Source organism: Oncorhynchus masou, chromosome 29 (genome assembly GCF_036934945.1).
Source record: "Oncorhynchus masou masou isolate Uvic2021 chromosome 29, UVic_Omas_1.1, whole genome shotgun sequence".
Taxonomy (NCBI): domain Eukaryota; kingdom Metazoa; phylum Chordata; class Actinopteri; order Salmoniformes; family Salmonidae; genus Oncorhynchus; species Oncorhynchus masou.
The window spans coordinates 29,062,259-29,090,137 of NC_088240.1; the positions used below are offsets into that span (position 1 = coordinate 29,062,259).

The 27,879-nt window shown below is 43.9% G+C and overlaps 1 protein-coding gene across 1 annotated transcript in view; it reads right to left on the bottom strand.

The window, feature by feature from the left end:
- Nucleotides 1-27,879, bottom strand: part of LOC135519548 (low-density lipoprotein receptor-related protein 1B-like) — a 234,398-nt gene that overhangs the window by 189,964 nt on the left and 16,555 nt on the right. The window contains exons 4-9 of the mRNA XM_064944782.1: nucleotides 21,072-21,261; nucleotides 20,678-20,821; nucleotides 19,140-19,376; nucleotides 18,129-18,309; nucleotides 9,898-10,117; nucleotides 9,474-9,663 (exon numbers count right to left, since the gene is read on the bottom strand). Coding sequence (XP_064800854.1) covers nucleotides 9,474-9,663; nucleotides 9,898-10,117; nucleotides 18,129-18,309; nucleotides 19,140-19,376; nucleotides 20,678-20,821; nucleotides 21,072-21,261 — 1,162 coding nt within the window. The remainder of the gene's footprint in view (nucleotides 1-9,473; nucleotides 9,664-9,897; nucleotides 10,118-18,128; nucleotides 18,310-19,139; nucleotides 19,377-20,677; nucleotides 20,822-21,071; nucleotides 21,262-27,879) is intronic.

A 27,879-nucleotide genomic window follows, 5' to 3' on the forward strand; every position in this document is an offset into this window, starting at 1 on the left:
TTGGTCAGGGAGGTGACCAAGAACATGATGGTCACTCTGACAGAGCTCCAGTGTTCCTCTATGAATATGGGAGAACCTTCCAGAAGGACAATCATCTCTGCAGAACTCCACCAATCAGGCCTTTGTGGTAGATTGGCCAGACGGGAGCCACTCCTCAGTGTAAGGCACATGACAGCCCAGTTGAAGTTTGCCAAAAGGCATCTAAAACCTCTCAGACCATGAGAAACAAGATTCTCTGCTCTGATGAAACCAAGATTGAAATCTTTCTCTGAATACCAAGCGTCACGTCTGGAGGAAACCTGGCACCATCCCTAAGGGGAAGCATGGAGGTGGCAGCATTATGCTCTGGGAATGTTTTTCAGCAACAGGGACTGGGAGACTAGTCAGGATTAAGGCAAATATGAACGGAGCAAAGTACTGAGAGATCCTTGACGAAAACACGCTCCAGACTGGGGCGAATGTTCACCTTCCAAAAGGACAAGAACACAAAACACACAGCCAAGACAAAACAGGAATGGCTCCGGGACAAGTTTCTGAATGTCCTTGAGTGGCCTAGCCAGAGCCCGGACTTGAACCCGATCGAACATCTCTGGAGAGACCAGAAAATAGCTGTGCAGCAACGCTCCCCATAAAACCTGAAATAGTTTAAGAGGATTTTCAGAGAAGAAGAGATACTCAAAAACAAAAACAGAATTCCACAAGAGCATCCACCGGAAACGACAAGAATACACAGAACACTAGGGCTGGGTGCTAACATACAAACACAGAGCACAGAACTGAGGGAAACTAAGGGTTTAAATACAATCAGGGAAAACGAGGCACAGGTGCAAATAATAATGGGGAACAAGGGAAAAAACATAAGGTCAAAAAGCACAATGGGGGCATCTAGTGACCAAAACCCGGAACAACCCTGGCCAAATCCTGACAGAATCCCCCCTAGGAACGGCTCCTGACGTTCCTACCAGCTCTCTCAGGGTGGAGGGCCCTGAACTGACGAATGAGGTCAGGGTCCAGGATGTCTTTGGCAGGAACCCAGGAGCGCTCCTCGGGACCGTAGCCTTCCCAGTCCACCAGATACTGCCAGGACCGCTGCACCCGGCGGGAATCCAGTATCCGATGGACGGTATAAGCCGGCTGGCCTCCAATGACACGAGGCGGAGGGGAGGTCTGTCTGCCGGGACAAGGGGAAAAAACAACAGGTTTTAACAATGAAAGGTGAAATGTGGGATTAATCTTAAGGGATCTGGGTAAGTGTAGGCAATAAGAAACTGGGTTAACTCTCCTGGCAACCTTGAAGGGACCGATGTATTTTTGAGACAGCTTGCGAGACTCCACCCGTAGAGGTAAGTCTCTTGTGGAGAGCCAGACTCTCTGGCCGGGCGCAGGGTAGGCCCGGGACGGCGACGTCTGTTGGCTTGTTGTTGGTACCTCTGTGAGGAACGCATAAGATTAAGACGGGTCTTCCTCCACATAAGCCGACAGCGTCTGACGAACTTCAAGGCTGAAGGCACTCTGACTTCTGCCTCCTGGTCCGGGAACAATGGAGGAGCATAGCCAAACTGACACTCGTGCGGGGACATACCAGTGGAGGAGGAGCGCAAGGTGTTGTGCGCGTATTCGGCCCAAACAATAAAGGATGACCATGTGGACGGGTTGTCACGAGTCATACATCGGAGGGTGGTTTCCAGCTCTTGATTCATCCTCTCTGTTTGGCCGTTGGACTCCGGATGGTACCCTGAAGATAGACTGGCAGAAGCCCCCATGAGTTGGCAGAAGGCCTTCCAAAACCTTGAGGCGAACTGGGGACCTCTGTCAGAAACCATATCTTGAGGAATGCCGAAGACTCGGAACACATGATTAATTACCAACTCAGCCGTTTCCTTGGCAGAAGGTAACTTAGTCAGAGGGACGAACCTGGCCGCCTTTGAAAACCTGTCGATTATGACTAGGATAGTAGTATTGCCATAGGATGGAGGAAGTCCAGTAATAAAGTCCAATGAGATATGGGACCAGGGTCTGTGGGGAACAGGTAAAGGGTGAAGGAGTCCTTGAGGGCGGAGGTGAGAAGATTTGCCCTGGCAGCACACGGGACAGGCATTGACGAAAGTGGCAACGTCTTCTCTTATGGTAGGCCACCAGAACTTACGCTGGATGAACTCCAAGGTGCGACCTACGCCCGGATGACAGGTGAGGCGAGAGGAGTGCCCCCACAGAAGGACCTGAGTCCTCACTGCCTTGGGGACAAACAACCAATTGGCAGGACCTCCTTTCGGGTCCGGTTCGCTAGCTTGAGCACGTCTCACGGTATCCTCAACTTGCCACGAGATCGGAGCCACAATCTTAGCAGCAGGAAGGACAGGCATGTCCGTGTCATCTCGAATGGCAGGAGCGTAGACTCGGGACAGGGCATCCGGTTTGAGATTCTTCGACCCGGGCCGATAGGTGACGATAAACTGGAATCGATTGAAGAAAAGGGACCATCTAGCTTGTCTAGAGTTCAACCGCTTCGCCTGCTGGATATACTCCAGATTTTTGTGGTCCGTAAGCACTTGAAACGGGTGAGAAGCCCCCTCGAGCCAGTGTCTCCATTCCTTCAATGCCATCTTAACCGCTAGGAGTTCACGATCCCCCACATCGTAGTTCCTCTCAGTCGGGGTAAGCCGGTGTGAGAAGAAAGCGCACGGATGAAGCTTCTTGTCTTCACCCCTCTGAGACAGGACAGCTCCAACACCAACCTCTGATGCGTCTATCTCCACCACAAATGGTTCATCCATAGTCGATAGTATCAGGATGGGAGCAGAGAGAACGCGCTGCTTGAGTCCTTGGAAGGCCGTCTCAGCTTCTCTTCCCCACAAAAACCTTGCATTGCCACCCTTGGTTAAAGCTGAGAGAGGGGCTGCCACCAAGCTGAAGTTCTTGATGAACTTGCGGTAAAAGTTTGTGAAGCCCAGGAAACGCTGAACTTCCTTAACGGATTTGGGGGTGGGCCAATCCGCTACCGCCCCTACCTTCCTGGGGTCCATTTGGACTCGACCGGGTTCCACTACAAATCCCAGGAATTGTACTCGGGATGAATGGAATTCACATTTTTCCGGCTTAACGTACAGATGGCTGTCCAGGAGGCGTTTGAGTACTTGTCTGACATGCTTAGTGTGTTCTTGAAGGGAGCTCGAAAAGATGAGGATGTCATCCAAGTAAACGAACACAAATATGTTAAGCATATCCCTAAGCACATCGTTTATGAGCGCTTGGAACACCGTTGGGGCGTTGGTCAGGCCGAAGGGCATCACCAAGTATTCATAGTGACCAGTAGGCGTGTTGAAAGCGGTCTTCCACTCGTCACCAGGTCTGATCCGCACAAGATGGTATGCGTTCCGCAGGTCAAGCTTAGTGAAAACAACTGCTTCCTGGAGCATCTCGAAGGCTGTGGCCATAAGGGGTAGCGGGTAACGGTTACGGACGGTTATGGCATTGAGTCCCCGGTAGTCGATGCAAGGACGTAATCCACCGTCTTTCTTGGCCACAAAGAAAAACCCTGCTCCCGCCGGGAGGTGGATGGACGCATGAGGCCTGCTTCCAGAGCGTCCTTGATGTAGGTATCCATAGCAGCTCGTTCGGGTGGAGATAGGGAAAAGATCCGACCCCTGGGGGGCAAGTCCCCGGAAACAGGTCGATGGGGCAATCGTAAGGTCTATGGGGTGGTAGCATGGTGGCCCTCTGTTTGCTAAACACCAGTTTGAGGTCATGGTAACACTCGGGAACTCGGGTCAGGTCGATGGATTCTAAAGACTCGGGAGTAGAACTCGGGGAATTCTGGAAAATACAAGTAGCTTGGCACGTAGGACCCCACTGCTTGATAGTGCCCACAGACCAGTCGATGTGAGGGTTATGGCTGTGAAGCCAGGGGTATCCAAGGACGAGAGGGAACTCGGAACAGGAGATCAAATGAAAGTTCATCAATTCCTGGTGTTGTGAAACTGAAAGTCGCAAGGAGGTAGTGACATGAGTGACAAGTCCAGATCCCAAAGGGCTTCCATCCAACGTAGTGACCCTCATGGGTTCACTTAGAGGTTCAGAGGGAACGCCATTCTCCTTCGCCCAGACACCATCCATGAAGTTACCTGCGGCTCCAGAGTCTACCAAGGCTTGAAGGTGAAGCTTGTGGTTGTCCCAGGAGAGGGTGACTGGAATGAGCAGACGGGAGTTGGACGGATGGGAGGAGGTTATGTTTCCCGTTACAGTTCCCCCGGTCTGTACGGGACAGAGCGTTTCCCTGGAGCCCGGGACACGTGGAACGGAAATGGCCCGGTTTGCCGCAATATAGACAGCGTCGCTCCCTCATCCGGCGGTCTCTCTCAGCCTGGGAGATGCGTCCAATCTGCATGGGTTCCGATGGAGCCAGCGAGGATAAAGGTGGGGACTCGGAGCTGGGACTGATAGGGGCTAGAGGTCTACGGTTGAGTTCTCTCTCTCTCAGACGCTGGTCAATGCGTGAGGCCAACTTGATCAGGGACTCGAGATTGTCCGGTGGTTCCCGAGTGGCCAGTTCATCTTGGATAGTGTCGGAAAGGCCTTTCAGAAAGCACACCGTGAGCGCCTCGTTGTTCCAGCCAGTTGCTGCTGCCACCGTGCGGAACTGGATGGCATAGTCCGTCACGCTGCGCCAACCTTGGTGGAGAGTCAGGAGCTGTTTGGCTGAGTCAGAACCACTGCTTGGGCCTTGAAACACTCGTTTGAATTCCTCAGCAAAGGCAGAGTAGCTGGCACAGCAGGAACTATGGGCATCCCACACAGCAGTAGCCCAGGCCAGGGCTTTTTCCGACAGCAGGGTGATGATATAAGCGATCTTAGACCGGTCGGTGGGAAACGACGAGGGTTGTAGCTCAAAGGAGAGAGAACATTGGGTGAGAAACCCTTTACAAGCACTTGGATCACCTGAGAACCGTTGGGGAGGTGGAAGACGAGGTTCAGCCAGGGGGTTAACTGCCATGGGTACGTGAATCTGAGGTACTGGGACGGGAACTGTTGCCGGGGTAAGACGATCAGATATTTGCTTAATGGAAGTCAGCATCTCCGACAGAAGATGAGAATGTCTAGCCATTAAGGCCTCTTGCTGAACCAGGGCGGCTTCGTGGCGTTGGACAGTCTCCTGGTGGTGGGACAGCATGGCAAAAAGGTCCTGGGAACTGGCTGCCTCTGGGTTCATTTTTGGCTCTGTGTTTCTGTCAGGACCCGGTTACGAACCTGGGTCTCCGGAGTGAGAAACAGTCACTTAACCAACTGAGCCACGAATAGTCAGCAGAACCCAGAAGATGAGGCAGACACAGCAGTACTTAAGACGGTGTATTTAATAAAGTAAAAAAGGAGAAGTCCTTCAATACAAAATGGCAAATCCAAAAGGTGGTAGGTATAGCACAAAAAAGCCTCAAGAGATACTCAAAAACAAAAACAGAATTCCACAAGAGCATCCACCGGAAACGACAAGAATACACAGAACACTAGGGCTGGGTGCTAACATACAAACACAGAGCACAGAACTGAGGGAAACTAAGGGTTTAAATACAATCAGGGAAAACGAGGCACAGGTGCAAATAATAATGGGGAACAAGGGAAAAAACATAAGGTCAAAAAGCACAATGGGGGCATCTAGTGACCAAAACCCGGGACAACCCTGGCCAAATCCTGACAGAAACTCCCCAAATACAGGGGTGCCAAGCTTGTAGCGTCATAACCAAGAAGACTCTAGGCTGTAATCTCTGCCAAAGGTGGTTCAACAAAGTACTGAGTAAAGGGTGTGAATACTTACAGTTGAAGTCGGAAGTTTACATACACCTTAGCCAAATACATTTAAACTCAGGTTTTCACAATTCCTGACATTTAATCCTAGTAAAAATTCACTGTCTTAGGTCAGTTAGGATCACCACTTTATTTTAAGAATGTGAAATGTCAGATTAAAAGAAGAGAGAATTATTTATTTATTTCATCACATTCCCAGTGGGTCAGAAGTTTACATACACTCAATTAGTATTTGGTAGCATTGCCTTTAAATTGTTTAACTTGGGTCAAACGTTTCAGGTAGCCTTCCACAAGCTTCTGACAATAAGTTGGGTGAATTTTGGCCCATTCCTGCTGACAGAGCTGGTGTAACTGAGTCAGGTTTGTAAGCCTCCTTGCTCACACACGCTTTTTCAGATCTGCCCAGAAATGTTCTATGGGATTGAGGTCAAGGCTTTGTGATGGTCACTCCAATACCTTGACTTTGTTGTCCTTAAGCCATTTTGCCACAACTTTGGAAGTATGCTTGGGGTCATTGTCCATTTGGAAGATCCATTTGCAACCAAGCTTTAACTTCCTGACTGATGTCTTGAGATGTTGCTTCCATATATCCACATAATTTTCCATCCACATAATTTTCCTTCCTCATGATGTTGTCTATTTTGGGTCCTGTGTGGCTCAGTCGGTAGAGCATGGCGCTTGCAACGCCAAGCGTCGTGGGTTCGATTCCCGCTGGGGCCACCCATATGTAAAAGTAGTGGCCCCAGCCGACTTGTAAGTCGCTTTGGACAAAAGCGTCTGCTAAATGGGATATATTTTATATTTTATATTTTTTATTTTGTGAAGTGCACCAGTCCCTCCTGCAGAAAAGAACATGATGCTGCCACCCCCGTGCTTTACAGTTGGGATGGTGTTCTTTGGCTTGCAAGCCACCCCCTTTTTCCTCCAACCATAACGATGGTCATTATGGCCAAACAGTTACATTTTTGTTTCATCAGACCAGAGGACATTTCTCCAGAAAGTATGATCTTTGTCCCCATGTGCAGTTGCAAACCGTAGTCTGGCTTTTTAACGGTGGTTTTGGAGCAATGGCTTCTTCCTTGCTGAGCGGCTTTTCAGGTTATGTCAATATAGGACTCATTTTACTGTGAATATAGATACTTTTGTACCGGTTTCCTCCAGCACCTTCACAAGGTCCTTTGCTGTTGTTCTGGGATTGATTTGCACTTTTCGCACCAAAGTACTTTCCTCTCTAGGAGACAGAACGCGTCTCTTTCCTGGGTGGTATGACGGCTGCGTGGTCCCATGGTGTTTATACTTGCGTACTACTGTTTGTGCAGATGAACGTGGTACCTTCAGGCGTTTGGAAATTGCTGCCAAGGATGAACCAGACTTCTGGAGGTCTACAATTCTTTTTCTGAGGTCTTGGCTGATTTCTTTAGATTTTTTGGTGTGTTTGGACCATATTAATTTGTTGTTGATGTGGACATCAAGGAATTTGAAGCTCTCAACCTGCTCCACTACAGTCCCGTCGATAAGAATGGGGACGTGCTCGGTGCTCCTTTTCCTGTAGTCCACAATCATCTCCTTAGTCTTGGTTACGTTGAGGGATAGGTTGTTATTCTGGCACCACCCAGACAGGTTTCTGACCTCCTCCCTATAGGCTGTCTCGTCATTGTCGGTGATCGACGGTGGGGGTGCTTTGCACACTTAACTAGCATGGCTACCACAGCATTCAGCAGTAATACGTCAGCCCATCTGGTTTGCGCTTAGTGGGACTATCATTTGTTCAACAGGAGATTGACCCAAAACACACCTCCAGGCTGTGTAAGGGCTATTTGACCAAGGAGAGTGATGGAGAGCTGCATCAGATGACCGGGCCTCCACAATCACCCGACCTGGGCCAACAAGTGCTCAGATTATGTGGTAACTCCTTCAATTTTGTTGGAAAAGCATTCCCCATGAAGCTGGTTGAGAGAATTCCTAGAGTGTGCAAAGGTGTCATCAAGGCAAAGGGTGGGTACTTTGAAGAATCTCTAAAATAAAATATATTTTTGACTTGTTGAACACTTTTTGGGTTACTACATGATTTCAAATGTGTTATTTAATAGCTTTACTGTCTTCACTATTATTCTACAATGTAGAAAATAGTAAAAATGGAGAAAAACCCTTGAATGAGTAGGTGTGACTGGTACTGTATGTAATTGAGCATAATGTATTTTCTGTTTTATTCACGTTTTCAAGTACTGGTGACAAATCATGAATTCCGATTCTTGCATTAATTGTAATGGACACATGATGTGTGTAAAATAATTATATGTTATTAATTACACTCCGGGTGGTGTATCAATACACCCAGTCACTACAAAGATACAGACGTCCTTCCTAACTCAGTTGCCGGAGAGGAAGGAAACCGCTCAGGAATTTCACCATGAGGCCAATTGTGACTTTAAAACAGTTAAAGAGTTTAATGGCTGTGATAAGAGAAAACTTAGGGTGGATCAACTTAGGATGGATCAAGGACATTGTAGTTACTTCACAATAATAACCTAATTGACAGTGAAATGTAGAAAACAGCATTTCAAAAGTTGCTACTTTAGTCCGAATCGAGGCAGTCGGTCAGATATTGTATGATGTGTGTAAAATATTTTTGGGAAGGTTGTACTGATTATGATGACCTAATGCTTTGCTACACCCTCTTAAGCCTTAGCCCCACTCAACTCTTTAAGGATTCACATGTGAGGCCATGTAGTTAACACACACCATATAAAATAAAATAAAATATTTTTCTTTTGTCTCATTCACAGGATACAGAAGGTGTACGATGCATTCGGAAAATATTCAGACCTCTTGACTTCTTCACATTTTGTTAGGTTACAGTCTTATTCTAACATTGATTAAATAGTTTTTCTTCCTCATCAATCTACACATAATACTCCATAATGACAAAGCAAAAACAGGTTTTTAGAATTTAGAAAAAAATAAGAACTGAAATATTTGATTTACATACAGTTGAAGTTGGAAGTTTACATACACTGAGCTCTGTCAGAGTGACCATCGGGTTCTTGGTCACCTCCCTGACCAAGCCCCTTCTCCCCTGATTACTCAGTTTGGCCCGGGTGGCCAGCTCTAGGAAGAGTCTTGGTGGTCCAGAACTTCTTCCATTTAATAATGATGGAGGCCACTGTGTTCTTGGGGACCTTCGATGCTGCAGAAATGTTTTGGTACCCTTCCCCAGATCTGAGCCTCGACACAATCCTGTCTCTGAGCTCTACGGACAATTCCTTCGACCTCATGGGTTGGTTTTTGCTCTGACATGCACTGTCAACTGTGGGACCTTATACAGACAGGTGTGTGCCTTTCCAAATCATGTCCAATGAATTCAATGTACCACAGGTGGACTCCAATCAAGTTATAGAAACATCTCTAGGATGATCAATGGAGGGGAATGCACTGTACATTTAAGATGCCATAGTACTGTAGATAGATGGTAAGACTTTCATTGAATGTTACATACAGTATATAAGCATTCATAACTTGTTGCATAAAGCTACACATCTGGGCTACCCATAGACTACATAGTGATAGTAGGGGAGGTTTTGTTGTAGGAACAGGTATACAAGATCCATAGGCTCCATTCTCTGAAGGTAATCTTTATTTATTGGGGATGGTAGAAGGGGAAGTAAAAGCAGACAAACCTTGCTGACTCTGACCATCGTACACACGCAGGCCAAAGAGAGGAGGCCTCTCGCTTCTCAGTAGAGTAACGTCCCCAGAGGTAAGATCCAGCTGGAAAACAGATGCGTTCATGTACTCCGTCCAGAAGATGGAGTTCCGGTAGTGAGAAATTCCAAACGGGTGGTTCAACTGTTTGCCGTTGTACACAACCTGGATGAGAAATCAGACACCAGTTATCAAAGAACACAACCTGTACACCAGTACTCAAAGACCTGAGATAGTAGAGGTAAGGCAATCCACAGAAATGGCAGAGATAAATATGGCAATTTTAGAAGACTATAATGGTGACATCCCAGCAGGCAAAGCTGGTTGAAATGACATCATTATCTGTCTGTAATGACATAATTTCAACCAGTTTTGCCCCTGGAATCCAGCTCCACTCACCTGTCTGCCAGTGCCATTGAGGTGAATCTTCTCTATGTGATCGTAGTAGGCATCACACCAGTACATGGTGCTGGTCCCATGGTCCAATGTGAGGCCGTTGGGCCACAGCATGTTAGACGTGACAAATATCCGTCTGTTAGAGCCATCCATCCACGCTTTTTCTATTCTTCCTATGCTGTCATTGACTTCATCTTCCTCCCAATCCGTCCAGTACATCCAACTGAAATACACAAACAAAATACATTTCTTACAATTGAGTGAATATAAAAACTAACAATGAACCATACCAATCGGGGACTAAATCTGTTTTGCAAACATACAGCGCCTTGAGAAAGTATTCATACCCCTTAATTAACTTATTCCATACTTTGTTGTGGTACAGCCTCAATTTAAAAACAAATATTTACAGTTGAAGTCGGAAGTTTACATACAAGTTTACATACACATACACTTAGATCTGTATGTAAACTTCCAACTTCAACTGTATTTATTTCACCTTTATTTAACCAGGTAGTCTAGTTGAGAACAAGTTCTCATTTACAACTGCGACCTGGCCAAGATAAAGCAAAGCAGTGAGACACAAACAACAACACAGAGTTACACATGGAATAAACAAACATGTAGTCAACAATACTGAACAAAAAATCTATATACAGTGTGTGCAAATGAGGTAGGATAAGGGAGGTAAGGCAATAAATAGGCCATAATGGCAAAATAATTACAATATAGCAATTAAACACTGGAGAGATAGATGTGCAGGTGGAGATACTGGGGTGCAAAGGAGCAAAATAAATAAAATAAATAACAGTATGGGGGATGAGGTAGTTGGATGGGCTATATGCAGATGGGCTATGTACAGGTGCAGTGATCTGTGAGCTTCTCTGACAGCTGGTGCTTAAAGTTAGTGAGGGAGATATGAGTCTACAGCTTCAGTGATTTTTGTAGTTCGTTCCAGTCATTGGCAGCAGAGAACTGGAAGGAAAGGCATCCAAAGGAGGAATTGGCTTTGGGGGGTGACCAGTGAGATATACCTGCTGGAGCGCGTGCTACGGGTAGGTGCTGCTATCGTGACCAGTGAGCTGAGATAAGGCGGGGTTTACCTAACAAAGACTTGTAGATGACCTGGAGCAAGTGGGTTTGGCGACGAATATGAAGTGAGGGCCAGCCAACGAGTGCATACAGGTCGCAGTGGTGGGTAGTATATGGGGCTTTGGTGACAAACGGATAGAATCCAACTGTTCCAACTGTTAGAATCACATTTGGCAGCGGTTACAGCTGTGAGTCTTTCTGGGTAAGTCTCTAAGAACTTTGACACACTATTCTTTTTTAAATTATTCAAGCTCTGTCAAGTTGGTTGTTGATCATTGCAAGACAGCCATTTTCAAGTCTTGCCATAGATGTTCAAGATGATTTAAGTCAAAACTGTTACGAAGCCACTCAGGAACATTCAACGTCATCTTGGTAAGCAACTCCAGTGTATATTTGGCCTAGTGTTTTAGGTTACTGTCAGCTGAACAATTAATTTGTCTCCCAGTTTCTGTTGGAAAGTAGACTGAACCAGGTTTTCCTCTAGGATTTTTCCTGTGCTTAGCTCTATTCCGTTTCTTTTTATCCCAAAAAACTCCCTAGTCCTTGTCTGATGACAAGCATACCCATAGCATGATGCAGCCATAACTATGCTTGAAAATATCAAGAGTGGTACTCAATGATGTGTTGTGTTGGATTTGCCCCAAACATAACACTTTGTACTCAGGACATAAAGTACAACTCGTTGCCAAGTTTTTTGCAGTTTTACTTTAGTGCCTTTTGTTCAAACAGGGTGTTTGTTTCGGGAATATATTTATTCAGTACATGCTTCATTCTTTTCACTCTGTCATTTAGGTTAGTATTGTGGCGTAACTACAATGGTGTTGATCCATCCTCAGTGTTTTCTGCTATCACAGCCATTAAACTCTGTAACTGTTTTAAACTCACCAATGGCCTCGTGGTGAAACAGAGTTAGGAAGGAACACCTGTATCTTTGTAGTGACTGGGTGTGTAACACCATCAAAAGTGTAATTAATAACTTAACCATGTTCAAAATGGGATTTTCAATGTATATAAACCTCCCTGGTCTTTGTGGTTGAATATGCTTGAATTCACTGCTCGACTGGGGTACCATACTGTTATGACGTTGGCCTGGGGGGTAGGTTTATGACAGTCATAAATACCTCTTCCCCCCTTTTTCCTCTCTCTACCCTACTGAGGTTACAGTAAAACCTTTGGTTAACATAGAGATTCTGGGAACATCAGAAGGGGGGGGGGAGTGAACTATATTCCGGTAATGCGTCCAATTGAACATATGCGGTGGTACTTAATGAATATGATGTCAGTTCGGTTGTCATCTGAGACATTCTCATCAATGATAAGATGACAAACTCTACAGTGGAAAGTCTACACATCAGAGTTATCGGATTCACATGGAATTGTTGTTCAATTTAAATGTTTGAATATGAAATTATTCGTGATGGGATGAAATGTGCTTTTAGCTTCTAAAATGTGAGATTTGGGTTTCACAAGACCGGGCTCTGCTCAATCAGTGGCACACCCCTGTGAAGGGACATGGGCTATAAAACTTTTCAAACACGCCCTCCTCTCCCTTCCTATATAAGCCCTTGACAACAATATAACTTCCTGTTCCGAGGATATAGGACAACGGTCCTATGTCAGAATGGTTCAGATAATAACTACAGAACGAAGCCAACATCAGCGTGAGCTTTGGTTGCGAATGGTATGAACTTTGAACTCTTATTCACTACAGAAGTGATACCTCCTAGCCATTGAGTGAGCAACAGCAGAAGCAAACAAGGGTTAGGAAGGAACAGACAGAGTATCCCGTCTATCACCCAATGACGTTACTACAACGTATCCTATTGACAACCAGAGACATTTTTCAAAGGACTCGGTTGGGCAACACGGCATTCCATCTACCACCAACCTACCGAAGCGCAGCTCAGAGTAAATATTTATTGCATTTTCCTTTTCCAAATGGGCGGTAATTTAGAATGCATAAGATACTGTATTTATGATAGCACAGCTTCTTCCCTTTGTTTCTCAGTCTTCCCGCTCTTTCACTCAAACCCAGCCCTTTTCTTTTGTGTAACAAGCTGTCATATCTGTTCCGCCCGCTAGGGACGTTTTCCTTTATGACGTAATTTGTAATCAAGTTATGATTTAATTATGTGTATGTGTAATTCTGTGTGATTAGTTAGGTATTTAGTAAATAAATAATTCAACCCAATTTTGTATCGCTGATTCAACTTATGAGCCAGGGTTCGTGCAGATAACCAAGAATTTACAACTTTCAGATGAGACTGAACTAAGATGACGATTAATATTGACTGCTATTGATGCAAAATATTACTAGGTCTTTAAGAGTTTATTCGGGAAGATAACAGCTCTATAAATATTATTTTGTTGTGCCCTACTCTCTAGTTAATTACATTTATAGCATGTCATATCACTTAATCCGGCATAGCCAAAGACACGACAATACATATAATTGTATGTGTGGGGTACAGAGATGAGGTAGATATTAAAAAATCATGTTAAACACTATTATTGCACACAGAGTGAATCCATGCAATATATTAACATAACATGCAACTTATTAACATAACAAAGTGGTTGAATACCTATAAACGCAAGACATTTCAGTTTTTCAGTTTTTCTTAATTTGTAAAAAGTTCTGAAAATAAAATTCCCCTTTGACATTATGGGATATTGAGTGCAGGCCAGTGACGACACAAAATCTCAAATTCAGGCTATAACACAACAACATTTGGAAAAACTCAAGGGTTGGGAATACTTTCTGAAAGCACTGGACATACAAAATTGAAGACACACCACATAAACATTGATCCAAACATACACAATTCACCATACACCACTTAATCTTTGAGTCCATCTTCATACCCATATCAGAAACCAGGTCCTGCTTTGCATCATTATCTTTTCAGGGGTTTACTCAGCTATTCCCAATGGTCGTGTGATATTTGAAAAGCTGTTAGGTCAATGATTTGACATGATCTAGTGGTCTCTAGTAACCATGCTTAAGGGATTTGTATCCTCTGAGTGTTACTGCTGGGCTGCACAGCCTTTTCTGTCTCATCAATGATGGAGTTGCCTGCTACATGTGCGGTACATAAAACAGAATGTGATAGAGGGCGAATCAAGCTCTCTCTGTCACTGCAAGTCATCTCCATGACCCAATGAATAATTCAACACACACACCACATCATTCCCTCCTTGGCTAAAGCTCTGTAAAGCAATATCCAAAGCAAAAGTGTGTGTGTTTGTGCTTGTGTGCATGTTCAAGAGTGTGCGCACACGCGCAAGAGAAACATTGGTAGGGAGAGAAAAATAAAGAAAAATACAGTAAGTGATTGAGACAGTAAGTCGGCAAAGTTAATCCCTATCATGTTAACACAGACTGGAGTTGACATGCAGAGAGGGAAATATAGCTCGGAAGAACAGAGGAGGATCTGAAAAACCACACATTTCACCTGAGGAGACAATATCTGGTTCTGCTGAATGACGGGCCAATGGTCACTGACAAACCCAAACCACAATTTAATAAAGATGTGCCAACCCGTCACTGAGAAGCTCAGTGGTTAAAGCGATTATTCCTCCGCTATGATAACAAAATAAATTAAGGAGGAATCATGTTATTGCAATAATGTAATGTGTGGTCGATGAGAACTGTGTGAGCTTGTTATCTGTGTCAGCCAATTGTGACACAATAAAACCTGTAGCTTATGTCCTGTTGAAACTGCTTCCGGCTGCTCACATCATGTGCACCTGTTGCTGAGGTGAGAGATAAGAGGGAAAGGAGCCTTGGCCCGGAATCAAAATTACTGACTGCCCAGAATCAGCCCAATACATTGTGCCGTTTTTGACTACCGGAATTCAGTTGACTTTGCCGGCATCCTACCAGAATACCCCCAGAAGCGGCCCGATGCAAATTTAAATCAATGTATACAAAATGTTCATTGTATTTTTTGATCACAGACACTTTTTGAAAATATAGAAAAATAAATAATGAAATGTTAATTATATAAAGCAGTCAGGGTAATCATCTGCCAGAGAGTAGCCGCAATCGAGAGTAGCCCCAATTGGGCCAGATAACTACCACCGGAATTGGCCCGAGCCCCAAGTAATACATTTGGTCCAGATAAGTCACACCAGATTCAGCCTGAGGACAAGTACATTAGAGTGTCTAGTTTCAGAAACAGAAACGTCAACAGTGATGAGGCGACTCAGGGATGCTGGCCTTCTAGGCAGAGTTGCAAAGAGAAAACCATATTTCAGACTGGCCAATAAAAAGAAAAAAGAAAAGATTAAGATGGGCAAATGAACACGGACACTGGACAGAGGAACTCTGCCTTGAAGACCTATATCCCGGAGTCACCTCTTCACTGTTGACGTTGAGACTGGTGTTTTGTGGGTACTATTTAATGAAGCTGCCAGTTGAGGACTTGTGAGGCATCTGTTTCTCAAACTAGACACTCTAATGTACTTGTCCTCTTGCTCAGTTGTGCCACTCAGGAGTGGCCTCCCACTCCTCTTTCTGTTCTGGTTAGTTAGTTTGTGCTGTTCTGTGAAGAGTACAAAGTGTATGAGATCTTCAGTTTCTTGGCAATTTCTCGCATTGAATAGCCTTAATTTCTCAGAATAAGAATATACTGACAAGTTTCAGAATAAAGTGCTTTGTTTCTGGCCTTTTTGAGACTGTAATCAAACCCACAAATGCTGATGCTCCAGATACCCAACTCGTCTAAAATTAGGCCACTTTTATTGCATCTTTAATCAGAACAACAGTTCTAATGATCAATTAGCCTTTTAAAATGATAAACTTGGATTAGCTAACACAACGTGCCATTGGAACACAGGAGTGATGGTTGCTGATAATGGGCCTCTGTACGCCTATGTAGATATTCCATAAAAAATCTGCCGTTTCCAGCTACAATAGTCATTTACAACATTAACAATGTCTATACTCTATGTCTGATCAATTTGATGTTATTTTACTGGATAAAAAATGTGCTTTTCTTTCAAAAACAAGGACATTTCTAAGTGACACCCAAACATTTGAACAGTAGTGTATATGCCCCCCAAAAATGGTATCATTTTGTTGATAGCTTACATTTTCGTTGGCTAAATGAAGTTTGAAATATCTTTTACATTTTGTGCTATATTTAGTTAGAGATTGGTTAAAAATAGGCCTGTTGAAAAATAAATAGCATTAGTCTATTGCTGTCATTTGTTGGGTTCTGTTAAGCCCTTTTCTTCTCAAAATAAGTACATATCGTGTTTGCCGCAATATAACCATGAAAAGGAAAAACAAAAATGCGAGGTGCAAAACTTAATTTAATGCGGTAAGATAATAACCTGTTTGTATTTTCTCTATAAACAATGACTTGACTTTTGCCTACTTTTGATATTACCCTAATAAAGTTCACAAATGTTTGTGAAAGTTTGCTGTGGCATGGCTATTATTTGGCTTATAAAGGCCTATAAAGGCAGTGAGCACCAGAGTTCCAAATTACTCCCGACAGTTGAACTTTAGGTAAGGAAGAATGTTTGAGGCCAACCAGTTACTACTTTAATCTAATAATATGCTGCTTATCTTTATATAAAAAATATTCTGATGGAAAATTAACAAATTAGTCTCCTTCTATATGCCTATATCTGTATAGCAGTAGCAGCCTATCTGACAAGTAGCCTACAAAGAAATACATGTCAGTGTCGGGAACATGGCGCTCTATCTTTCTCTCGGTTGCTCTAGTGCTAGGCCTTCTAGCTTCTCTTCCTATATATTTACATTTTAAATATTAATATCATACAGTGGTCCTGTCACGATCGTCGTATGGAGGGGAACAAAGCGCAGCGTGGTGTGAATACATTCTTCTTTATTAAATGAAGAACACGTCAACAAAAACAACCAAACGAATAAGACGAACGTGACCGCTATATAAACAATGTGCAACATAACATAGACAATAACCCACGAAACACCCAAAGAAGATGGCTGCCTAAATATGGTTCCCAATCAGAGACAACGATAAACACCTGCCTCTAATTGAGAACCAATCGAGGCAACCATAGACCTACATAAACGCCTAGATGGAAACAACCCCATAAATCTACAAAACCCCTAGACAGTAAAACAACACCCGAGATGAGACAAAAACACACATATCACCCATGTCACACCTTGACCTAACCAAAATAATAAAGAAAATAAAGAATACTAAGGTCAGGGAGTGACAGGTCCACCTAGGCCTATAGGCCTACAGTATGCATGCAATGCCCTGAGGCATTTAGTGCTCAAATCTCTGACAGCTGAACCAGTGAGGTGGACAATTATTGTTTTAGGGAAGTAAAAACAATTGAAACAATAGACTATAAAGTTTTGAATATGCTACACATCGAAACACAACAAATATTTGTTTTGTTATTTGTTATAGGCAGTTTTTAAGGACATGTAACTGTGGATCATTTGGCCAATATCACTTGATTATTGAGGGAGTTGGCAGCGCCCGGTCGGGGTTTCATTCTCTTTCTACTCTCGGATCTGAACGGGTCTCTCAGGTCCGAACCAGCACGGGTCTGTTTGGGTCTTTCTTTCAGAACGAGTCTGATTCTCTTCGAGTACATTCTGAACAGGTCAAAAATAAAAGAATTTATGCATATTGGGTCAGGTAAGAAAGCCACGTATCCATTTCAGAACGGTCCAACTTTTTTGACCAGTGAAGACATCTAATGTGCAGTAGCTAGCTATTTCTGAGAAGGAAATAGCATGTCAAGGCCACCTAACTAAAACCATTTTAAAGGTGAACTTCAATGGGGTAACGGCAGAGTTGGGATGTCCCAAGGATCCCGGATAGCATGCACCCTCCCAGAATGGGTCCAGATAGACCCTGTGCTTTATGTGCTTTTCTACTGTAACACCCAAAGACACTTATATCCCTGACCCTTTTCTCATGCGTTGGTTTCGTTGTTTAAAACCAGCATCACATAGGCTTAATGAGCTGTGCATATTCTCTTTTCTGCAAACAATCCCTGAATAGATATGTGAAAACACAACTCATACTTTCAACCATATTGTTCTTTGACATCAGGGCATTTGTGAAACTGTTGTTTTTTTATACAGGTGTTGTATGATTTGGCCCTGTCTTCAGTGAGCTCACCTGTTGAGGGGATCCACTACAATGGCTCGGGGGTGAGACATGTCCCCCTCCAGAAGAGTCTTCCTGGTTTGAGAGGCCCTCTCCAGTCTGGCCACACTGATAGTCTTCCTGTAGCCATCATTGGTCCAGTAGAGGTTATTACCAATCCAGTCCACAGAGATCCCCTCAACATTGTCCAGGTCTGCAAGGTGATGGACACCAATGTTATTGTTATCTGCCCCTGACATGACGTTCTTTTTTTTCTCAACTGTAAACGGATCCTTTAGAAAGTCTATTAACTGATGCATACAGACAGTGCAACGCTGTTATCATTTTGATGACTAATACCATTCACAGAGATGTATAGCTAAGAAAAATCAATCAAAGTGTTCCTTTAGTCAAGTAGACAGGAGTAAAGATGCTTCATATAAAGCAGGGATGGGAAACTTTGATCGGGGTGGGGTCCACAAAAAATCAGAACTCATGATGGGCCGCTGTGGCTTGCGGGTCTGCGTAACCACATCCATACCCACACATGCAGTCAGATTCAGGCCCTAGCCTTTTGGGGGCCCTAGGTACAATATTTTTGGGGGTGGGGCACCTTGCAAACCCCCCTATTGACAGCGGAGAGTTTTAGAGTTCCTTTCCTGCGATTCTACACATTTTGCCATAGGGTGGAGAGAAATGTTTAGATAGCTGGCTAAACTAACTTACCTATATAAAACATGTTAGCTGACATGGGCTAATTGAGTGACTGTCACTGACGGAAGGAAGCAAAAGGGGGATACCTAGTCAGTTGTACAACTGAATGCATTCAACTGAAATGTGTCTCCTGCATTTAACCCAATCCCTCTGATTCAGAGAGGTGCGGGGGGCTGCCATAATCGACATCCACATAACAAGAAAAAAACTGCTGATGCACAACTACATTTCGAAATTGCACCTTGTGTATTAAATTATTCCTAATTGATCCTTGGGCCCACAAAAGTGTGGCCCATCCCTGATATAAAGTATAATCAAAAATAAACCCACCATCTTTGAGTACCGTTTCCCGGCTGTTCCCATCTATTTTCTGCCGGCCTATGAGGAAACTGGTGGTGTCAGCGAAGTAGATTTGTCCTGACTCTGTGTGGTAGTCGATGGCTCTGGGGTTGACCAGGTCCTCGATCGGGACCATGTGCTCATCACTCGACTTCACATTCATGTCCAGGCCTCGGATGACCCCAGGCCGACCTTTACCATAGAACAGGAAGAGGTCGTTTTTGGGTTCTAGAATGCAAAAAAGAGAAGGGTTCTTTACTCTTTACTCTACTTATTGTCAGTTAATTGGTGTAATTCTTCAATGCTACTTATCTCAGAATTAAAGCCTCTAACATTCCACGTTGTCCTAATCTGAGACGGCCAGGCTCATCTATTCTCCTTGATGGGAGAAGTAATCAGTGCTAATGACTGTGTCACCTTCAATCACATTTATGTTGCAAACTGGCTAAAGAACACTGGCTAAAGAACACGGAGAAAGCAGTAGTCTTGTGAGCCATAATCAGTGTTTTTGCGCGAGCTAGCTTGGCCTGAAATAACTATATGAAAGTCAGGCGAGAGACTAAAAAGCGAATGTTAATTTCTAATGCACAGACATGAACATTATCTCATTTGAAAGGCAAAACTGAGGTAGCTCCACCCAGCACCAGTCACTCTGGGGGTTCTGGGTGGGACCCTAGGGAACCTCCAGGGCTACAAAGAAAGAACCAGACCTTTCCTCACTCTGCCTCTACCCAGGAGACCATACTGCCGTGTGTAAGACAGACCACACATGCATCACTTCAATTTATCATCCTGTGAGGGAGAGTCAGGCTACCCCAAGAGACAATTAAGCATTGTATGAGACCCAGATCACAAACCCCATGACTGGCTGCGATGCGGTATGAAGAAGCACAACCATTTAGCACTGAATCTCATTAGGCTAAGGGAAGAGAGAGCCGGTGTCATCAGAATATCTAGCAAAGAGGTATAAATCAAATGTGTCACGGAGGGAGAACGCGGCAAGGCGCTCCGCTACGCCCGATCGAAATACGGTGGACCTCTGATTGTGTGATCAATTTGATCTTCTGCTTTTATTGTCAACTACAAAATGTCCATGGATTGATCATCAAGCTAACAAATGCAGACGATCTTAAAACTCCATTATGGCCATAATGAATCACGACTACTGACAGGTCAATAGTGGGACATCATTTTCAAATGGGCAAGTCTCAACCAGCGTTTGTCTTCATCACTGTCTATCTGACTATCTGAGGCAGTGCGATATACATGGTCCATGTAGAAGAGATCCTCACTCGTGTCAACAGAAAGACCTATACAGTATGCATGACACACATCCTGATATATCTGAGATACGGTATGTGGACAGAAACACTGATGGCAATACAAAATAGGTGTTAAAGTGATAGGACACACTTTTTTAGTTTGAGGGAACAAAATTTCATCCTTCGTACCTTGTTTTTATACAGTGCTTTCAGGAATATAGGCTATGTTAATATCACAATGGGATGAGGGACAGATGTGACACTGACTTTTGCAGTATTGTCCGTCGCTCCCCATACTGAAGCCTGTCCGACATCGACAGGTCCTGGACTTGTAGCTACCGCTCAGCAGACAGATGTGGGAGCATCCACCTGGCTTTCCATACAGGTCCGTCTCACATGCGTGACTCCTAACTAGAGGATGGGAGGAGTAGGGAAGTCCATTAGCGACTCATCAAATATAACTGCAACACGATGATCTGACCGTACATTAAGTGAAGCAGAAAACTCTCAGATTCACAAAACATTTGTCACATGTAGGCTACAGATACATTTGACACCAGCAAATTTGATGCAGAAATCACTGAGCTTGTGCGTCACAAGCACTGCACATTTGACACCAGCAAGCAAGCACATTTAGTACCCTGACAAACATGTCCTTTACCTTTTGGCTGAGTGAGTCTGTGGTAAACACGTATTGCTCCTCTGGAACTCCCCAGGCTGGTTAGTGTCCTGGGTTCTGTGGTGTTAAACCGATGGATCTTGAAGATGTCCATGGTATTCCCAATGGAGGGGTCGGAATGAGTGGCATACAGGTAGTTCTCAAAGACAGCTAATCCATGGATGTAGGACACCTGAAACAGAGAAGAACAAGAAATTGACATGCAACATAAAAAAAGATGAAACCCCGCAAAATAAAAACTTGTATTACACAAAACAACTCTGTGAGCTCCAGGATCTAAGACATGAGAGAACATGTGTGTGTGTTTGTGTATTCCCCAACCTACACAGGGTCATGAAGTGGGCATAACCCTCTGGGAGCATAATATTAGTGATAATAATAATAATAGGGTGGGTGCTTAAACACTGAGTGTTCAAAACATTACGAACACCTTCCTAATATTGAGTTGCACTCCCCACTTTTGCCCTCAGAACAGCCTAAATTAGTCAGGTCATGTATTATACAAGGTGTTGAAAGCGTTCCACAGGGATGCTGGCCCATGTTGACTTACAATGCTTCCCACAATTGTGTCAAGTTGGATGGATGTCCTTTTGGTGGTGGACCGGTATTGATACACACAGGAAACTGTTGATCTTGAAAAACCCAGCAGCACTGCAGTTCTGGCACCTACTACCATACCCTGTTCTAAGGCACTTAAAAATGTTGTCATGCCCACTAACCCTCTGAATAGCACATATACACAATCAAGGGCTAGGCCCCTTTCTTCTCCATTTACGCCTGAATGACGTGCCCAAAGTAAACTGCCTGTAGTCAGGATATTTTTTTATTTAACTAGGCAAGTCAGTTAAAAACAAATTCTTATTTTCAATGACAGTGGGTTAACTGCCTTGTTCAGGGGTAGAACAACAGATTTCTACAAGGCCAGTTTAGGGATTCGATCTTGCAACCTTCTGGTTACTAGTCCAAAGCTCTACCCACTAGGCTACCTGCTGCCCCAATTACATATAATTGGTACCATTGGAAAGAAAACTATTTGAAGTTTGTAGAAATTGTAAAATAGTGTAGGAGAATATAACACAATAGATATGGTAGGAGAAAATCCAAAGAAAAACCAAACAGATTTTTTTTGAGAGATCATCCTCTTAGAAATAAAAGAGTAAGGTCATATTGAAAATTAGCTCCCTGAATGCAATTCCTATGACTTCCACAGGGTGTCAGTAATCTATGCTCAAGGTTTCAGGCTTGTGACTTCAAAAACGAATAAGAAATATCAGTTTTAGCAGAAGGACACAGTCTTTGTAATTCGTATTTATGCGCGCCATGAAGACAGTACGCACCTGCTAAAATCAGTTTCCTATTGAACATACTTCTTTCCATAAGAAATATTATAGTTTGATTACATTTTAGGGTATCTGAGGAGTAAGTAGACACTTATTTTGACTTGTTGAAACAAAGTTTAGGGGTAGATTTTTGGATTCCTTTCTCTGCATGATGAACAAGTGGGTTACTCAAATAGATAGCGCCAACTAAACTGACTTTTTGGGATATAAAAAAGGATTTTTTCTAACAAAACGACACTATATGTTATAGCTGGGACCTTTTGGATGACAAGGCAGAGGAAGATTTTCAAAAAGTAAGTGAATATTTAATTGTTATTCGTGAATGTATGAAATCTATGCCAGTGAAAAAAATATGTTGATGTGGGCTGTTTTTGCTGTAATGTTTTCGCTGTAATAGCTCCTGTAAATCGGACAGTGAAGTTAGATTAACAAGAATTTAAGCTTTCAGATAATATAAGACACGCACATAAATGTTTAAAATCCATGGTATTTATGAATATTTATTTGAACTGCGCGCCCTCCAGTTTCACCAGAGGTCCCGCTAGCGCTTGAAGACGATTTAACAAGTGACATCAAGAAGGGATCCTAGCTTTCACCTAGATTCACCTGATCAATCTATGTCATGGAAAGAGGTTAATGTTCTTAATGTTTTGTACACTCAGTGTATGTGTCGAATTTCACACATATAGAGTGCCTTTGGAAAGTATTCAGACCCCTTGACCTTTTCAAAAAAATTTTTTTACATTACAGCCTTATTCTAAAATTGATTAAATACTTTTTGGGATGACAAAGCGGGAAAAAACAGTCTTTTAGAAAATATAAATGAATAAAAAATAAAAAACAGAAAAACCTTATTTACATAAGTATTCAGACCCTTTGCTATGACACTCGAAATTGAGCTAAGCTGCATCCTGCTTCCATTGATCATGCTTGAGATGTTTCTACAACTTGATTGGAGTCCACCTGTGGTAAATTCAATTGATTGGACATGATTTGGAATGGCACACACCTGTCTATATAAGGTCCCTCAGTTGACAGTGCATGTCAGAGCAAAAACCATGCCCTGAGGTCTAAGGAATTGCCTGTAGAGCTCTGAGACATGATTGTGTCAAGACACAGATCTTGGGAAGGGTACAAAAACATTAAGGCAGCATCGAAGGTCCCCAAGAACACAGTGGCCTCCATCATTCTTCAATCGAAGAAGTTTGGAACACACAAAGACTATTCCTAGAGCTGTCTACCCGGCCAAACTAAGCAATCGGGGGAGAAGGGAGTTGACCAAGAACCCAATGGTCAATCTGGAACCCAATGGTCAAGCTCTAGAGTTCCTCTGAGGAGAAGGGAGAACCTTCCAGAAGGACAACCATCTCTGCAGCACTCCACAAATCAGTCCTTTATGGTGGAGTGGCCAGACGGAAGCCAGTAAAAAAAGTAAAAGGCACATGATGGCCCACATGGAATTTATCAAAAGGCACCTAAAGACTCTCAGACCATGGGAAAAGAGATGAAAGCAAGATTGAACTCTTTGGCCTGAATGCCAAGTGCCACGTCTGGAGGAAACCAGGCACTATCACTACGGTGAAGCATCATGCTGTGGGGATGTTCTTCAGCGGCAGGGACTGGGAGACTAGTCAGGATCGAGGCACAGATGAACGGAGGAAAGTACAGAGAGATGCTTGATGAAAACCTGCTCCAGACTGGGGCGAAGGTTCACCTTCCAACAGGACAACTACCCAAAGCACACAGCCAAGAGAACACATTAGTGGATTCGGGACGAGTCTCTGAATGTCCTTGAATGGCCCAGCCAGAGCCCGGACTTGATCCCGATTGAACATCTCTGGAGAGACCTGAAAATAGCTGTCCAGCGTCACTCCCCAACAAACCTGACAAAGCTTGAAAGGATCTGCAGAGAAAAATGGGAGAAACTCCCCAAATACAGGTGTGCCAAGCTTGTAGCGTCATACCCAAGAAGATTCGCTGTTGTATTCACTGCTAGAGGCGCTTCAACAATGTAATGAGTAAAGGGTATGAATACTTGTGTATTTCTATTTTAATACATTTGCAAACATTTCTAAAAAAAGGTTTTTGCTTTGTCATTATGGGGTGTGTGGGTTGACGAGGGGAAAAAAACAATTGAATCAATTTTAGAACAAGTCTGTGAGGTAACAAAATATGGAAAAAGTCAAACTGTTGGAATACTTTCCCGAAAGCACTGTACAACATCAAATCCTATAAAATTTTATTGGTCACATACACATGGTAAGCAGATGTTAATACGAGTGTAACGAAATGCTTATGCTTCTAGTTCCGACAGTGCAGTAATATCGAACAAGTAATCTAACACATTCACAACGACTACCTTATACACACAAATGTAAAGGGACGAATGAAAAGAACTTTCCACCTTCTCCACTATGGTCCCGTCGATGTGGATGGAGGGGTGCTCCTTCTGCTGTTTCCTGAAGCCCGGGGGGCCCTCACCTCCTCCCTGTAGGCCGTCTCGTCGTTGTTGGTAATCAAGCCTACCACTATAGTGTTGTCTGCAAACTTGATGATTGAGATGGAGGCGTGTATGGTCACGCAGTCGTGGCTGAACAGGGAGTACAGGAGAGGGCTGAGAAAGCACCCTTGTGGGGCCCCAGTGTTGAGGATCAGCGGGGTGGAGATGTTGTTTCCTAACTTCAACACCAGGGGCGGCCCGTCAGAAAGTCCATGACACAATTGCACAGGGCGGGGTCAAGACCCAAGGTTTCGAACTTAATGACAAGTTTGGAGGGTACTGTGGTATTAAATGCTGAGCTGTATCAATGAACAGCATTCTTACATAGGTATTCCTCTTGTCCAGATAGGATAGGGCAGTGTGCAGTGTGATGGCGGTTGGGTCATCTGTGGACCTATTCGGGTGGTAAGCAAATTCGAGTGGGTCTATGGTATCAGGTAAGGTGCAGGTGATATGATCCTTGACTGGTCTCTCAAAGCACTTCATGATGACAGAAGTGAATGCTACGGGGCGATAGTCATTTAGTTCAGTTACCTTAACTTTCTTGGGAACAGGAACAATGGTGGCCATCTTGAAGCATTTGGGGAAAGCATACTGGGATAGGGACTGATTGAATATGTCCGTAAACACTCTAGCCAGCTGGTCTGCGCATGCTCTGTGGACGCAGCTAGGGATGCCGTCTGGGTCGGCAGCCTTGCGAGGGTTAACACGTTTAAATGTTTTACTCACGTTGGCCATGGTGAAGGAAAGCTCACAGGCTTTGGTAGCTGGCCATGTCAGGCACTGTATTGTTCTCAAAGCGAGAAAAGTAGTTGTTTAATTTGTCTGGGAGCAAGACGTCGATGTCCCCGACAAGGCTGGTTTTCTTTTTGTAATGCGTGATTGAATGTAGACCCTGCCACATACGTCTCGTGTTTGAGCCTTTGAATTGAGAATCTACTTTGTCTCTATACTGACGCTTTGCTTGTTTGATTGCCTTGCGGAGGGAATAACTACACTGTTTGTATTGTGGTCATGTTCCCAGGCACGAATGCTGCCATCAATCCACGGTTTCTAGTTAGGGAAGGTTTTAATACAACATCTCTGATGCACTTGCTAATAAACTTGCACACCGACTCTGCGTATACGTCAATGTTATTGCTTGAGGCTACCCGGAACATATCCCAGTCCATGTGATCGAAGAAATCTTGAAGAGTGGAATCAGATTGGTCAGACCAGCGTTGGATAGACCTGAGCACGGGCATTTCCTGTTTTAGTTTCTGCCTATAGGATGGGAGCAACAAAATGGAGTCATGGTCCGATTTGCCAAAGGGAGGGTGGGGGAGGGCTTCGTATGTATCGGGGAAGTTAGAGTAGCAGTGGTCCAGAATGCTACCAGCTCGAGTCGCACATTTGATATGCTGATAGAATTTAGGACGCTTTGTTCTCAGATTAGCTTTGTTAAAATCCCCATCTACAATAAATGCAGCCTCAGGATATATGGTTTCCAGTTTACATAGAGTCCAGTGAAGTTCTTTCAGGGCTGTCAAGGTATCTGCTTGGCGGGGATATACACGGCTGTGAATATAATCGAAGAGAAATCTCTTGGGAGACAATGCGGTCGGCATGTAAGGTATTTTAAGTCAGGTGAACAAAAGGACTTGAGTTCCTATATGTTGTTATGATTACACCATGAGTCGTTAATCATAAGGCATACACCCCTGCCCTCCTTCTTACTAGAGAGATGTTTGTTTCTGTTAGTGCAATGCATGAAGAAACCGGGTGGCTGTACCGACTGACAACATATCTCGAGTGAGTCTTGTTTCGGTGAAACAGAGAATGTTACAATCTCTGACGTCTCTCTGGAAGACCACTCGTGCCCTGATTTCGTCCACCTTGATATCTAGAGATTGGACATTGGCGAGTAATAGGCTCGGAAGCGTGGATAGTGTGCTCGCCTTCTAAGTCTGACCAGTAGGCCGCTCCGTCTGCCTCTCCTGCGACGACCGAGTTGTTTTGGGTCGGCCTCTGGGATTAGATCCCATGTCCAGGGTGGAGGTCTGAACAAAGGGTCCGCTTCGGGAATGTCGTATTCCTGGTCGTAATGTTGTGAACTTGACGTTGCTTTTATATCCAATAGTTCTTTCCGCCTGTATGTAATAACACTTGAGATTTTCTTGGCTAACAATGTAAGAAATTATACATAAAAATACATTACTATACATTACTGCATAGTTTACTAAGGACCTGAAGCTAGGCGACCATCTCTGTGGGTGCCATCTTGCTTGTCATATTCGTCCTCTACAAGTGTGTTTTAATACGTATTGGAAATTTGTGTTTTTGCATATCGCAACTCCCGTGAGACACCATCAGAAATGGAGTGTGGGGTCACAGCCAGGATCTGCTATCATCAATGACAACCCTTAGGGTTAGGAGGGTTAAATTAGGGTTAAATGCCTTTCTCCAGAGGACAGACAGAGCACAGACAGATTTTTCACCTTGTCGCCTTGCCCTCCACGCTACACTTACTATGTCCAAACCCTCCATGTGCGCACACACACACACGCACACGCATGCACACATGCACACACACACACACACACACACACACACACACACACACACACACACACACACACACACACACACACACACACACACACACACACACACACACACACACACACACACACACACACACACACACACACACACACACACACACACACAGGCACACACACACACAGGACAGGGTTGGGTGAGTAGTGTTCACAGGAAGTGAGTCTAAACCCACTGGGCCTCACTTCAACCCTGGGACGGAAAAACATGTGGCACAAGAAAAACAACAACCAGGAAACTAGTGAACCATCATGTTTTTAGGAACACAGTTTGCTTCTAATATTAATATCAGCCAGTCAATTTCAAGGCTGTGTAATTTTTGGAATTCACAAAGTTTTTGGTAATACTAATG